This window comes from Cynoglossus semilaevis, chromosome 11 (genome assembly GCF_000523025.1).
Source record: "Cynoglossus semilaevis isolate Cse_v1.0 chromosome 11, Cse_v1.0, whole genome shotgun sequence".
NCBI classification, from domain to species: domain Eukaryota; kingdom Metazoa; phylum Chordata; class Actinopteri; order Pleuronectiformes; family Cynoglossidae; genus Cynoglossus; species Cynoglossus semilaevis.
Window position 1 is genome coordinate 8,527,310 of NC_024317.1, and position 13,387 is coordinate 8,540,696.

Genomic DNA, 13,387 nt, shown 5'->3' on the forward strand with positions numbered 1-13,387 from the left:
ATAAAATATTTTTCAAAAAAAAATTTCAGAAAATTTTTTAGAAACTTTTTTTTAGAAATTATTTTTTCAGAATTTTTTTTTCTAATAATTTTCTGAAAAAAAAATTTTCCTAAACATTTTCTGAAAAGAAAATTTTTTTTTTCTAAAAATTTTCTGAAAAGGAAAATTTTTTTTAGAAAAAAAGATTTTTTCTAAAAATTTTCTGAAAAAAAATTTTTTAAATATTTTTCAAAATATTGAAAATATTTTTAGATAAAAAATTTTCAGACATTTTTTTAGAAAAACTTTTAAATTTTTTTTTTCTAATAATTTTCTGAAAAAAAAAATTTCTTAAACCATCCATCCATCCATCCATTTTCCTCCGCTTATCCGTTACCGGGTCGCGGGGGCAGCAGTCGCCACCCAAATCACACTGCACCGTACCAACCCCCCTTAAACCTTCCTGCAGGTGGTGAGTCCACTGGAAGGTATTAACCGCCCTAACTGGGATTTGAACTTGTCCAGGAGGTGAACCCTGGGGTTCCACACCAATGACAGAGACATTGGCTCTGGGCCAAAGCGCCACAATTTCTTAAACATTTTCTAAAAAAAATGAATTGTTTTTTTAAAAAAATTCTGAAACTTTTTTGAAAAATGAATATTTTTACTTTTTTTACGATGGTAAGGCAAAATATTTGAAATATGAAATATTCAAATATATATATACATATATATTCATATATTCATATTTCTTGAGTTTTAAACACAAAATATTCACTTGGCAGCATGTTTCAGTACACAATCTTGCATTTTAAGGCATTTCTGGGACTTTTTTTTTGGATTTTTTCACGATGGTAAGGCTATAGTAAGGCGTGTTTTTGTGTGGGGTAATCTGTGTTATCACATTCACCTGTATGTAATTAGCCTCACTTGTGTCACCTGGTGCTCCTTGGCCTTGTGGGCTCATTGTGAGTGTGTGTTTGCTGTCTTGGCGTGCTCTGTGTATCTGTATCTGTGTATCGTCGGTGTGTCGAGCATTTTGTTGTAGCTGTTCGTTGTCTGTTCCTGGGCAAGTCTGTTCCTGTTCTCAGCTCTGCTCGACTTTGCGTATGCTTCTGTCCTGGTTTGTGGAATTTTGAGTTTTGAAATAAATTACCTGCACCAGTCCTGCATTTGGGTCCTGCCTGCTTCCTGCCATGTCGATGCCCCCATGTGACACTTTTTATTTTTTTTGGATTTTTTCACGATGGTAAGGCTATAGTAAGGCGTGTTTTGTGTGATTTTTGAAATATTCATAAAAAATACTTTTTGGAGTTTAAAACACAAAATAATCACTTGGCAGCATGTTTTAGGACCTATTATTGCATTTTAATGCATTTCTGGGACTTTTTATTTTTTTGGATTTTTTTCACAATGGCAAGGCATGTTTTTGTGTGGGGTAATCTGTGTTATCACATTCACCTGTATGTAATTAGCCTCACTTGTGTCACCTGGTGCTCCTTGGCCTTGTGGGCTCATTGTGAGTGTGTGTTTGCTGTCTTGGCGTGCTCTGTATCGTCTGTGTATCGTCGGTGTGTCCAGCATTTTGTTGTAGCTGTTCGTTGTCTGTAACTGGGTAAGTCTGTTCCTGTTCTCAGCTCTGCTCGACTTTGCGTATGCTTCTGTCCTGGTTTGTGGAATTTTGAGTTTTGAAATAAACTACCTGCACCAGTCCTGCATTTGGGTCCTGCCCGCTTCCTGCCATGTCGATGCCCCCATGTGACTCTTTTTATTTTTTGGGATTTTTTCACGATGGTAAGGCTATAGTAAAGCATGTTTTTGGTGATTTTTTAAATATTCATATAATATTTTTGGAGTAAAACACAAAATATTCACTGGGCAGCATGTTTTAGGACAATCTTGCATTTTAAGGCATTTCTGGGACTTTTTATTTTTTGGATTTTTCACGATGCTAAGGCTATAGACACAAATGTTTGTGGTTATTTTTTTGTCAATTTTTTAGTTTTTGACCAAAAATGACACAAAGTTAACTTTTTGACCATAAGTGTCATTAAAAATGACACAAAGTTTTTTTAAATGCCTGGATTTTGAGATGTGCAAGAAAAGATACATTTTTGAAAGATAATCTTACAAATATTTTTGTCAAGCTTTTTTATTTTTTGGCCAAAAATGACAAAGTTCAGATTCAACAAAAAAGTCTATAAAAATATATTTCTAAAAATGTTCTCTAAATGCTCTAATTTGATGAGAAACATTTAGGAAATTTTGAAAAATAATTTTACAAACATTTTGGTCAAAGTTTATTATAATCTGGCCAGAAATGAAACAAAAAGTTCACATTTTGACCAAATATTTCATTTTTTTTTTTCTAAAAATCTTTTTTTAAATGTCCTAATTTTATGAGAAAAGTGGAAGAAAAGATAAATGTTTGAAAAATAATCTTACAAATATGTTTGTAAAATGTTTTTAGTTTTTACGTAATATGACACAAAGTTCAGACACAAAAAAATTAAAAGAAAAAAGAAAAACCATCGCTATCATGCCAATGGTTAAAATTATACATAAGGGGTTTTATAATCTAAAGTTAGTATTTAATAAAGTATTACGTTTTTTAACAAATTTACAAATTTAGTTATGAGTTACATTTAGTTGTAAAGATATTAGAGAATGACAGACTCATTGTCACAAAATCACAGTGCAGTCCACTGCTTTTGTTTCAGGTTTTTATTTCATTAATTACTGCTTAAGCAGTGATAAAGGTGGCATTTTCTATAAGTTATTTCTGGAGTTTTAAAAAATGTTATTAGGTTATTCACAGACAATGTGTTAAACTGACACCACTACTTTTACTAAAAGGTCTGTTCTTTTTCTTCTCTTTCTTCCTCTTCTTTCAGCTCTTCTCTTAAACAATTTCCACTATGGATCAACTGCCTCCATCTCTACCTATCCCCTATCTCCTCAGCTTTTACACAAACTATCTCTATGTTCTATTTTAGCACATCCACAAATCTAATAACTAATTTTATTTGAGTCAAAAGTGTATTTCTTGAGATGGAAGTCTAGGTCTGTGTGCTGTAAGTCAAAGAAGTGTGTTCAGAAATGTGCTTTCAAAAATACCTTGCTTCAGTGGAAATACTTTTTTTAACAACTGCACATGAGGGGAGTATTGCACCGTGTGGAGAGACTCTCACCACAGTCCATGTTGTTTTAACCCTGAAGACCGAGAGGGGGTGGGTCCAGGATGCTGAGGCAGCCGTTTATTGGCTGTTAGCAGTGGTGAGGAGTGGGACCTGTAGCTGCTGCTGCTGCCAGCTGTAACAGGGGGCGAGACGAGACAAAGAGAGAGGGAGAGAGAGAGAGAGAGAGAGAGAGAACACACTACAGGTGTAAAAACACAGTGCTCCACATCTATCTCATCATCCAAAGCTCAGAGTTTTGGACAGAAGCTCCACTGCACAGTAAGTTCTTCTTCTTTTAACTGCATAAGGACTTGGTCGGTCTGTTGCCGATTGGCTGATGTGTTGCACATGCAGGAATGTGGGGATTTTCATTCTAAATTGGATATGATCTTCAATGAATCGGTGTCATTCATGTCTTTCCCCCTGCCGTACATGGACTATAGAGAGATAAAAGTTTTGTTTTTTGGGGTTTGTATTTTGCTTTTATAGCTTTTCAGGTGAATTTTAACACTTAACACCAAAAGACACCAAAGTTTCAGAATGAGCTATTAGCTTGATGCTGGATGACTTCTACATCAAGTTCTGTTGTTGTTTCATTGGACGCATACAGTCAGGGTTCTTCAGATGCATGCACAACTATTTTAAAAAAGAGAATATTTGGATGGGGATTGGTCAAGAATACCACTATAAAAACGGTTGACTTTGACTGTAGAAAGTAATTTAACAGGATGGGTTTCCTAGACATTGTTCAGCCCTAATACAAGCCCACATGTGTCTCTATATGAAGTGGGTGTGTCTCTGTTGGTTTTGTCGGAACTATGTATAGATCATACGCCACAGAGAATTTTAAAAGACCCTACTATTATGTGTAGTTGAAAGAGAGGAAACACAGAACAGATGTTTGTTCAACTATATGTTTTCCTGAGAGAATTGGTGGAGTCCTTTTTTAAACTATTTGTGTTAAATTAGGTCTCAAATACAAAGACTGCTTCTGTTGAACTTCATCATGGGAAAAAAATCACAAGTGATGTCTTACCATTTAACAAAAAGTGTCTGTTCCTGCAGAGTTTTAAGCGTTTTTACTTTGCAGTGTGTTGGCTGTTACTATGACGTCAACTAGGAAATCCCCCCCTCACCCACACCCACCACCCGCTTCCACACACTCCACACATGGAGGTCTTCTTACTTTCACTGTCTTCCTCCCCTCCTTCTTCTCCGCTAACATTCCACCCTGGGGGCTTCTGGTCCCTCCTGTTTGACACTTTCATGGTCTGCCATGAAATATCAGGGTGGAGTTAAAGCCTCAGTCCTCCAGCCTGCAGGCACAGATCAGGAGATAAACAAACGAAGGGCATCTCTCCACCTTGTGAAGACCATATTTGCTCCCTATTAGGCTGTCAAAAAAATCATAGAGTGTAATCCTCTTCTCAGAAGCAAACCAGAAACCTTAACTTTTATTCCAAATATTCTGAAACTGTGATCCCTTTCCTCCCTCTTTGGCAGCCCACTGTTTTTTCACTATGTGTCAGTGATTCTCGTAGTTGTACAGGGGCCAGTGAGGGGGGCTTATGAAAGTATGATGATGGCCAAATCAAATTTTTTCTGTAACCACTCACTGGTCAAATAAGGGACCATAGTTCACCACAAATAGCTGTTAGTACTGCACAGTACCTTCCATGTCTTCAGAGAAAACTCAACTCACAGTTAAATCTGTATAAGTTTGGTCCGTGGAGAAACAGTTCATTGTTTTTCTATTTTATCCCCAGGTGTTTTACATATTTGAGATTTTTGTTTGTGTTCTCATCGCAAGCATGGAAAGACAAACTTGTTTTATATGCAGCAGATACCAATGAGAATTCATCCATCTCTGAAATGTTCTGCCAAAATGAACACATGTTTTTATTGCATTATTGTCCACATCAGTTTTTGGGTGTGTTCACACTTGAAATCTGTTTCCTTAAGATAACAGATAGCAGAAAGTTATTACCACTCAAAGATTGAGGTCATCAGGTTGGTACCAATGACTCATTCATAAAGTTAAACCCTGTGTGAGTTCTGTGGCTCAAATTTTAAAAAAAAACTCTAGTTGTTTGACTAAATGCATCTAATAGCATTTGTCTTAGTGCTTTGCTTTTTTTCAGCTTTTTGTGTGTATAATTTCTGTTGTCTATAGGTCACTTGATTTTATTAGTAAGGTCATTTATATAAAGTCTTTGTGACCATATTTGCGTTAGATAAGTCAGCAAACGTATCTAGACCTTAAGTCTGGATACATTTGCCTGTTTTATTCCGTGGTGTTTCTCAAACCATTTGCAGCACTGCAGCATCAGTCACCACTGCTAATGCTTTTTGCTCTCTGTCTTCTGTCAGATTTCGGCATTTTCATCCATTCCTTCACACCATGCTGCATCCAATTGCCATCCACTGTGCCCTGTTATTTTCTTTGCTGATCTTGTGCGATGCCCAGTCAGGCCCTATAATCCAGCTACGTCTAGCTGGGGAGAAGCGCAAACACTACGAAGGGCGAGTGGAGGTTTTCTACAATGGAGAGTGGGGCACAGTGTGCGATGATGACTTCTCCATATATGCTGCCCAGGTGGTGTGCAGAGAGCTCGGTTTCATGGACGCTGAGTCCTGGTCACCCTCCGCTAAGTACGGAAGAGGAGAAGGTGAGAAAAACAAGACAAACACACACATATCTGGTTAAAAAAAGGTCTTTTTGAATTAACAAGTCCCAATCACCCAACCCCACAGTCATACACAATATATCTCTTCATACATAATCATATGTTCCATGGAAATGCCTGAATGAGGTACAGGTTTCCTCTGTCTGACTACTCATATCCTCTGGTTTCTCCATTAGAGTAGGCTTCAGTCATTTAAACCAAGGGGGGGATTGGGCTGAGGGGTCGAGGGTAGAAAGTCTGCTGTGCACCGACATATTCTTATCTCATTTTATTGATAACATACTAATGTTTCTCACCTCATCTGTGTAAAAACTGATGAGATTTCCTGAATCATCTTGTGGTATACTGCACGGATTATGGCAGACGTTAATTAAAATGTGATATTCTGTCCTGGGGAATTTGTGTCCCCACTGGGTTAGATCATGTCCCTACGCTCGCACAAAAACCTTTACGGTCAGCAGAGACATTTCAAGAATTATATACATGGAAATACTGTCTATAACACACAGCTGCATACCGATTTTATTTTAGTTGTTAACCCTTGTTGCTGTAAACACTACCATAGGGCATATTAGGTGAATTAAAAACACCTAGTTGTAGATTGGATGTGTAACTCGACCTCTTTGCATCAAGTAATTTAAAGTAATGAAGCAACTTTTACACAAAGTCCATTTTAAATCAAGTAATTTTTTACCATACCTAATTTTTTGTCCTTATTTTAATCTAATTTCAATGTCATCTCATTGCACAGTCACAGTACCAAACAAATGAAGTTCCACCTCAGTCCTGCATCCTAAATTTACGGAGATATTGAATAAACGGTCACTGTAGCAACCTATTCACTAATAAAATCTACATTTAAAATACAAACTATCTTCAGACTGGGTTCCCTGTGAGACAAATAATACTTTTAACACCAGGATTTAAAATTTATTACACCTAATAATTCTTAATATTTTGTAGCCAGAGGTGAACAGAGACCAAAGTGGTCTCACTCGGGAATTTCTGCTGTGATTCAGCACCAGGAAACTTGGCTCTTACTAAAAAAAATGTTCCAGAGGAGAGAATCCTCCTGTGCCAGGAGGATGCTACGTGACCATACAACATGCAGTCACTTTCTTGGTATGATTAGGATGTTCCTCAGCAGTGTGTTGAAGCTGTCAGACAAGCACTGCGTTTCCATGGTAATTGCCATAGTTGTGTCTTTACTGCTGAAGAATGATTCAGAGCAGACAGCTGGACAGCAGATGATTCACTTCAGCTGTGACAACATTTTTTTGGCTGTCATTTGGCTGAAAACATGTCAGGTTGGGGCAAAGATCAGGGACAACTCCACATGAGTAGGTTCACTGTCTCTGTGACTAGACTCCAGTGGGAATTATTGAATAGATGTCTGCAGCTTGAACTCAGGGCTGACGAATTGCAAACGTGAAAACCCCTCCAGATTTAAAACATGTGAATTAAGTGAAGGTTTATGGTAATATTACTTCCAAACACTGTAAATGTTAAAAAAAATGATGTACTAAGATTTGAACAGAAAACAGGCCAATAAAAGCATCTTTAAATACATCTGCAGAAAAGGTGTAGACAACAAATAGTGTGGTTAACATTGAAATAATCAAGTAGTTGAGTCCATAAAACAGGGCCAACAACAACATAAAAAAAAGTTTCCTCTCCCATCATGCAACATTTCATGATCAGTGAAAATCAGAGAAATCCTCCTCTCATTTAACTGTTTTTTTTACTGAATTAACAACAGAACTTCTGCCTGCTGACACACATCTCTGCCCCTGTTTGCACTAGGCCGTATCTGGCTCGACAACGTGCACTGCACTGGTGGAGAAAAGAGCTTGGCTCAGTGTGAGTCCAACGGTTTTGGTGTGTCTGACTGCAAACACTCTGAAGATGTTGGGGTGGTATGTAACCAAAAGCGCATTCCAGGCTACAAGCTCATCCGGAATCAGGCCAATAACGACGAGGTAGGTCCACGAGGTGCAAAACATACTCAGTCATGTACTCAGCCCTGCTTTAACAAATGTTAACATCACACAGGGAATCACTCACAGTCTCATAATTGATAGCACGTAAGTAACATCCACACATGGTTCACATGCACACACGTGCAGATGTTCACAAACTGAAAAGAACAGAGGATGGGCTGGGGATAAAAGTACTTTGTACTCCTTTTTTTCAACCCGCTAAATCCCCTGTGTGACTGTCTGTCTCCAACAATGAGACAGCAATAAGAATAATTTGCTGCATCAAAACACAGCCATCAAAGTTGTGGTTTACACTGGTTAAATCAGGCTCAGTGTGCTGAACTCGATGCCAAAATACTGTTATGCAGTAGAATATTTATGTTCTATTTGTCGGATTCACTTAATAACCTTTACACTATGACCCAACTAAAGAGCTTGATGTGTGTACACAGGTCCGGAACAGATTTAGTGACTTAATAATGAATGAAAGCACCCAAAAAAAAATCCTTCCTGTGTCTGAAGTCACTACCTGTTAATATTTAGGGACTAAGTCATTTGACAATAACAGATTGCACCATTCTGAGATGTCTGAAGTTAATGTTAGGTTTGTTTTATTACACATTAAAGGATTGTCAATGGGAATAGATTTGTACATAGAACCCCATACAGTAAGAAGAAATAAATACAATGTCAGTATGTAGTTGTACAATAGTTTCAACAATTGCTGTCATATAGGAGGACTGCATCCATCCTGATCTTACCAATGCTCTAGCTTGTTCACTTGCTGTACAAATGTGAATAAATGAGTGAAAAACTATTCCTGTAAGTGACAACAACAGATGGATAAAAAATCAGTATGTCTGGTCAAAAAAAGAAGGTAGTTTTTTTCCGTGCAGGTGATTACATCTGCACGACATCAGGCCAATCAAATAATCCATTAGTCAGCAAATAACAGCCTACGGTTGAGTCATCCACCCCTGTATTAATGACTTTGCCAAAGCTTCTCTGTCTCTCACTGACTTCACCAGACCTGCCCGACCTCCCCTTCAGTGCCGTCAGGGAGATTTGGTTGATGAGGTCAGATGAGGGGAAAGACCGATCCGTCTAGCTGCAGTGAATGTCTCCATGTAGGATGGAGTCTCAGTGTGTGTGTGTGTGTGTGTGTGTGGATGTGATTGTGTGAAAGTAGAGGCAGAGCAACAGATAAAGACATTCCTTCAGCTTGTCTGAGTACAAAATGCTGCAAGCACGATCACAGAGGAGTTTACTAATAATAACCCGACTGATGAGATCAGACATTTCTCTGGAAACCTCCGTTAATTCACTCCTCCAGACAACAAATGTCTTGCCAGTGATTTGCCAGAAATGAGCTTATTAGCTAACAAAGGCTTCTGATAAAAAATTTTGAGTCCAAAAACTTAATTTACTCATTCACTCCATCCTTTATTTTACAAACAAGGAGCGAGGTATTATTTTTTGTATCAGTAGCATTAGTAATACTACTAATGCTACTAATACCTATATACTTTTGATATTTGATATTTGCTAAATATATTGAATATATTTGCTAAATGAAAAACTATTTACACGATTTTTGTGTAGTAGTAAGTAGTATGTGGCCCCAGAGGAACAGTATTTTTGGCACCACCCTCTTGCAGCAGATCTACTGTTAAAACAAGTGTGGGCTCAATAAAGTTTGACAACTGCAACAAAGTTTTGACAAGATCACGTTTCTCAACCTTGAAGCGACATCACAATTCGTGAATTCCTAAAATGGTGAAATGTTTTCTATAACATCTGCAAGTTGAATTTTAACGTGTATTTACTGTAACTACAGTATATTCTTACCAAATCATTAAATCATTAAACATTGAGATAATTTTAGGATAATTTTGAATATTTCCAGTCTACTGATTTCAGACCCTAGTGCTCATATATTCAGCGTGGTAGATTTAATCATTTTCTGTTTTTTCTAATCAGATATATTTTGGATATTTTGGATATTAATCCACAGGAGACCAATTCATGTTTGTCTTTCTCATGACCCATGACTCATGGCCGATTCATGGAGATGAAGGCACAGAGGAAACTGTAACATTTAATCATTGACCACTGAACACTACTAGCCATGTTTCATGTTTTAACAGGCAGCACCCTCCTGTTCTTATTTGCCCTGTGTGTTTATGTTCCCTGGGGTGTTGCAGCAGTTCAGTCCTCCACCCTGTAAATATTTCCCCGGTCTGACCAAGCCCTTACACCTCTTTAAATGTGCTAGGGCTGACATCAGCGGTGGGCAGCACTGCTCCTTATACCTGTTCATTCATGACATGAATGAGATTCTGTGCTCGTTCGGGAAAAGTAACACCCTAACCGCAGGTTGGACAAAAGTCCAAATAGAGGCCAATACCAAGAAGGCAGCAAGCTATTCCACATACTTCATTAAAAAAAAAAAAGTCCAAGTGTGAGACTGTTATGTCAAAAAAGTACTGGCACCCTTTTGGTTTTCATTTTATTCAATCATCTGATTTTGTCAGTTCAGCTTTTTTTTTCAGCCTACCAACGGTGAAGTCTCAGTGATGAGCGTTTTAAGTGCTGAGTCGGTTTGAAACGTTTCAGGGTAAAGGTTAAGGTCACCAAGTTGCTCCAAGCAGTAATTATTTTGTTTTTGAGTAAAACTCATCACGGCATTTGCTTTACAGTGTGTGGGAATATGTGAAGATAAGACCTTAGCTGCTCACTCTGGCAAGATCACTTTGGACCGCAAATGATAGTCTGTAGATAACATCAGTCTGTCATTAATGAAAACAGCCACTTCCTCTGGAACTGGCTGCATGTCTAGTATTTCGAAAGCCCAGTCAATCAAAGAGGTGTTACTCTATGAACACAACAAATTTTCTAGACGCTCGTTAAGTCACACTGATCCTTTGCCAGTGTTTTCCGGGTGGGATGCTGTTGGGCTAATTGCTTTGGCTGTGTTTGAATGGCTGTGATAGAGAAGGCACGTGTGTCGTGCATTTGTGTCTATATTTGTAGTGGTACCTATTGGCAAAAGCACTAAAGAAGTTTTAGTAGGGATCAAGATTTGTTAAGGACAAATGAAAATGTTTTTATGTGTAAAGTTAGGGCTCAGGGGCCACAAGACGGATCATCAGTTGAATCCCTCAGCTGTGAACTCGCTGGAAATTAATAGGCTTAGGTGAAATTGTGTAAAAAAGAAAAAAAATTTGTTGAGCCAGAAAATATGTGTGGTAACTTTTGGCTTCCACTCAGGTATCTATTGATTAGTCATGACATTTTAATAATAGGCTGATTTTCAAATCTATCCAATATTCTATGATTTATATTAGTGTGAAAGAGTTGAGAAAAACAAAACAAAATAAATGAATACAAATAATCCAGTAATTTATCATTTGTCTTTTCATTGTCGCAAGTGGATTTTAACTAATCCAAGATGATATTAGGCAAAAGGCAGGTTTCACCCCAGCCACCAAATCTGATGGTTTTCCTTTCCACTTAGTGGTACAAAGACACTGAGGTTGAGACAGTAACTTTTAAAATTTCAGTTAATTGGTGACAGGTATCTTTTTTCGTAAAGACTAGACAGATGTGTTCCTTGTGTCAAATTAGAGCATAATGAAATGTTTTTGGCCGGAATTTTTCTCACATTATGTTTTTATTGTTGACTGTTTTGCAAAAACGTGGCAAGGCCGGGTACTTGTGTCATTGTTGCGTGTTCCCCTGCCGAGGAGAAACTTTCAGTGGGAGCTCACATAAGTCTTCACTCAATTGTGCTCACATTTTGGTATTTCTTCTTAAGCCAGTATAAGTAAGAAATGTTACCAAGAGCTCGCCCACTGCTGCATGCACAGCCTCGTGCATCATTATAAACAGATTTGAAAAAGGCATGGAAAAACATCGCCACAAAAGGCAGCTGTTGTTCCCCCACCAGAGCATTCAGTGTTTACTTCTACTAAACACTTGAGATGCTAAATCAACACAGACACATCAAAGGCCACTTGTAACAACACAATATGCAGTGAAGAAGCTTTTGATTCTTTGCAAGTGAAAGGCTGCGGGTCTTTACGAGGTGGGATGGTGTCACCTTACAAGGTTTTCACTTCCCCACATTCTGTGCTACCCAGCAACACGGAACCTGAGACAAAGTTGGATTAGCATTGGACACGATGTATGCAAGAGGCTTTAGGGAGGAGAATGATCGAAGGGAGAAAAGGTTGACTCATATCAGGATGACTCTCTGCCTCTTTTGTGGTCAGAGTAGCAGACAGATACAGATGTTCAGCAGCTGAATTTCCCTGCAGCCTTCTCCTGTCTGCTTAGTGTCCAGACCATTTCTGACACTACATGTGAAATATTATGCACATTCCTTAAAAAGGTATGGTATTTGATTTTCCTGCTAGTTGAATAAGTTCAGTATCACCCATAAATAATAGCATCTGAACTGCACTTAACACATATCCTGTTGATTTGATCTAAATCACAGAATTTTATCTAAATTACAACTTATAACTGCCACAGACTGGGATGTCATTCTTTTGTTAGTCCACTGGAGATATGCCAAAGCAATATGCTTCTGTGGTTCCCTCATTTCTCAAGGACATGACAGCATATAAATGCAAATATCTGCTAGCTTAGTTCAAGAGACCGTTGAGCACAGCTGCACATTCTTTACAGCCCCGTTCAAAACTATTGGTTTTTGAGTTTAAATAGTAATAAATCACTGCTTGCACTGCCCACCTTTTCTGCAAGGGAAAAATCTGAAGACGGCTCTACATATGGAACAGAGTCAGACCCAGAACGCAAAAAAAACAATTTGAAAAGCAAAAAACCTGGACGTTAAGCAGTAGTCATTAGATTGTCAATTCAATATTATATTCATTTTAATAAATAGATAAAGAGACTGTGAGACATGACATGGTCTCATGTTTCTATCGTTTTGTTAAATCCATACAGATCAATAAAGATCAGCGGCAGGTCAGAGGTCAGGTAAAGTCTGGTCTACTGGTTACTTACGACTGTAATGTTCTTTTTATAGGCTCTGTTTTAATTTTTATTTTCCTGATAATGTACAATCCAGATATAAAACATAACTACAAACACAGCAACAGATGTTAACACAAAGAGAATGTGTGTCTTCCTCAGTCAGTCCCTCAGTCGTGCAAACTGAGGGGCCAGTGAAGCAGATGTGGTGAGATGTGAGTCATATTAAAGGGCCTTGCTGTACGTTGGCTTTTTCATCTAAATTGAGCCATATTTGCTGAGTTCCCTGAAGTGGGAGGAGTTTTGAAGGCACGTGTAGATGAACGTGCGGCTGAGAAAAGCGGCATATCTGAGTAAAAGGGAAGAAATGCACGGTAGTGGAGGCATTAGTCAGACGTGGGCTAGACCACAGTCTCATGTTCTTAAATCTACTGTATGTTCAGTGTGGGGTCCTGGTCTGTAAAGCACCAGTCTGCTCTTAGTTGAGAAATCTCCAGTCATGGTTGGTTAAAGCTGACTAAATCCAGACAGTTTTCTTTTGGGCCCAATTACAAACAAGAACAAG

At 38.1% G+C, this 13,387-nt stretch overlaps 1 protein-coding gene across 1 annotated transcript in view; it reads left to right on the plus strand.

Annotated features, from left to right (window-relative positions):
- Positions 1 to 3,190: 3,190 nt before the first annotated feature.
- loxl2a (lysyl oxidase-like 2a) overlaps positions 3,191 to 13,387 on the plus strand; it is a 28,749-nt gene continuing 18,552 nt past the window's right edge. The window contains exons 1-3 of the mRNA XM_008320385.2: positions 3,191 to 3,437; positions 5,529 to 5,827; positions 7,649 to 7,824. Of these exons, the coding sequence (XP_008318607.1) occupies positions 5,560 to 5,827; positions 7,649 to 7,824 (444 nt within the window). The 5' untranslated portion in view covers positions 3,191 to 3,437; positions 5,529 to 5,559. The remainder of the gene's footprint in view (positions 3,438 to 5,528; positions 5,828 to 7,648; positions 7,825 to 13,387) is intronic.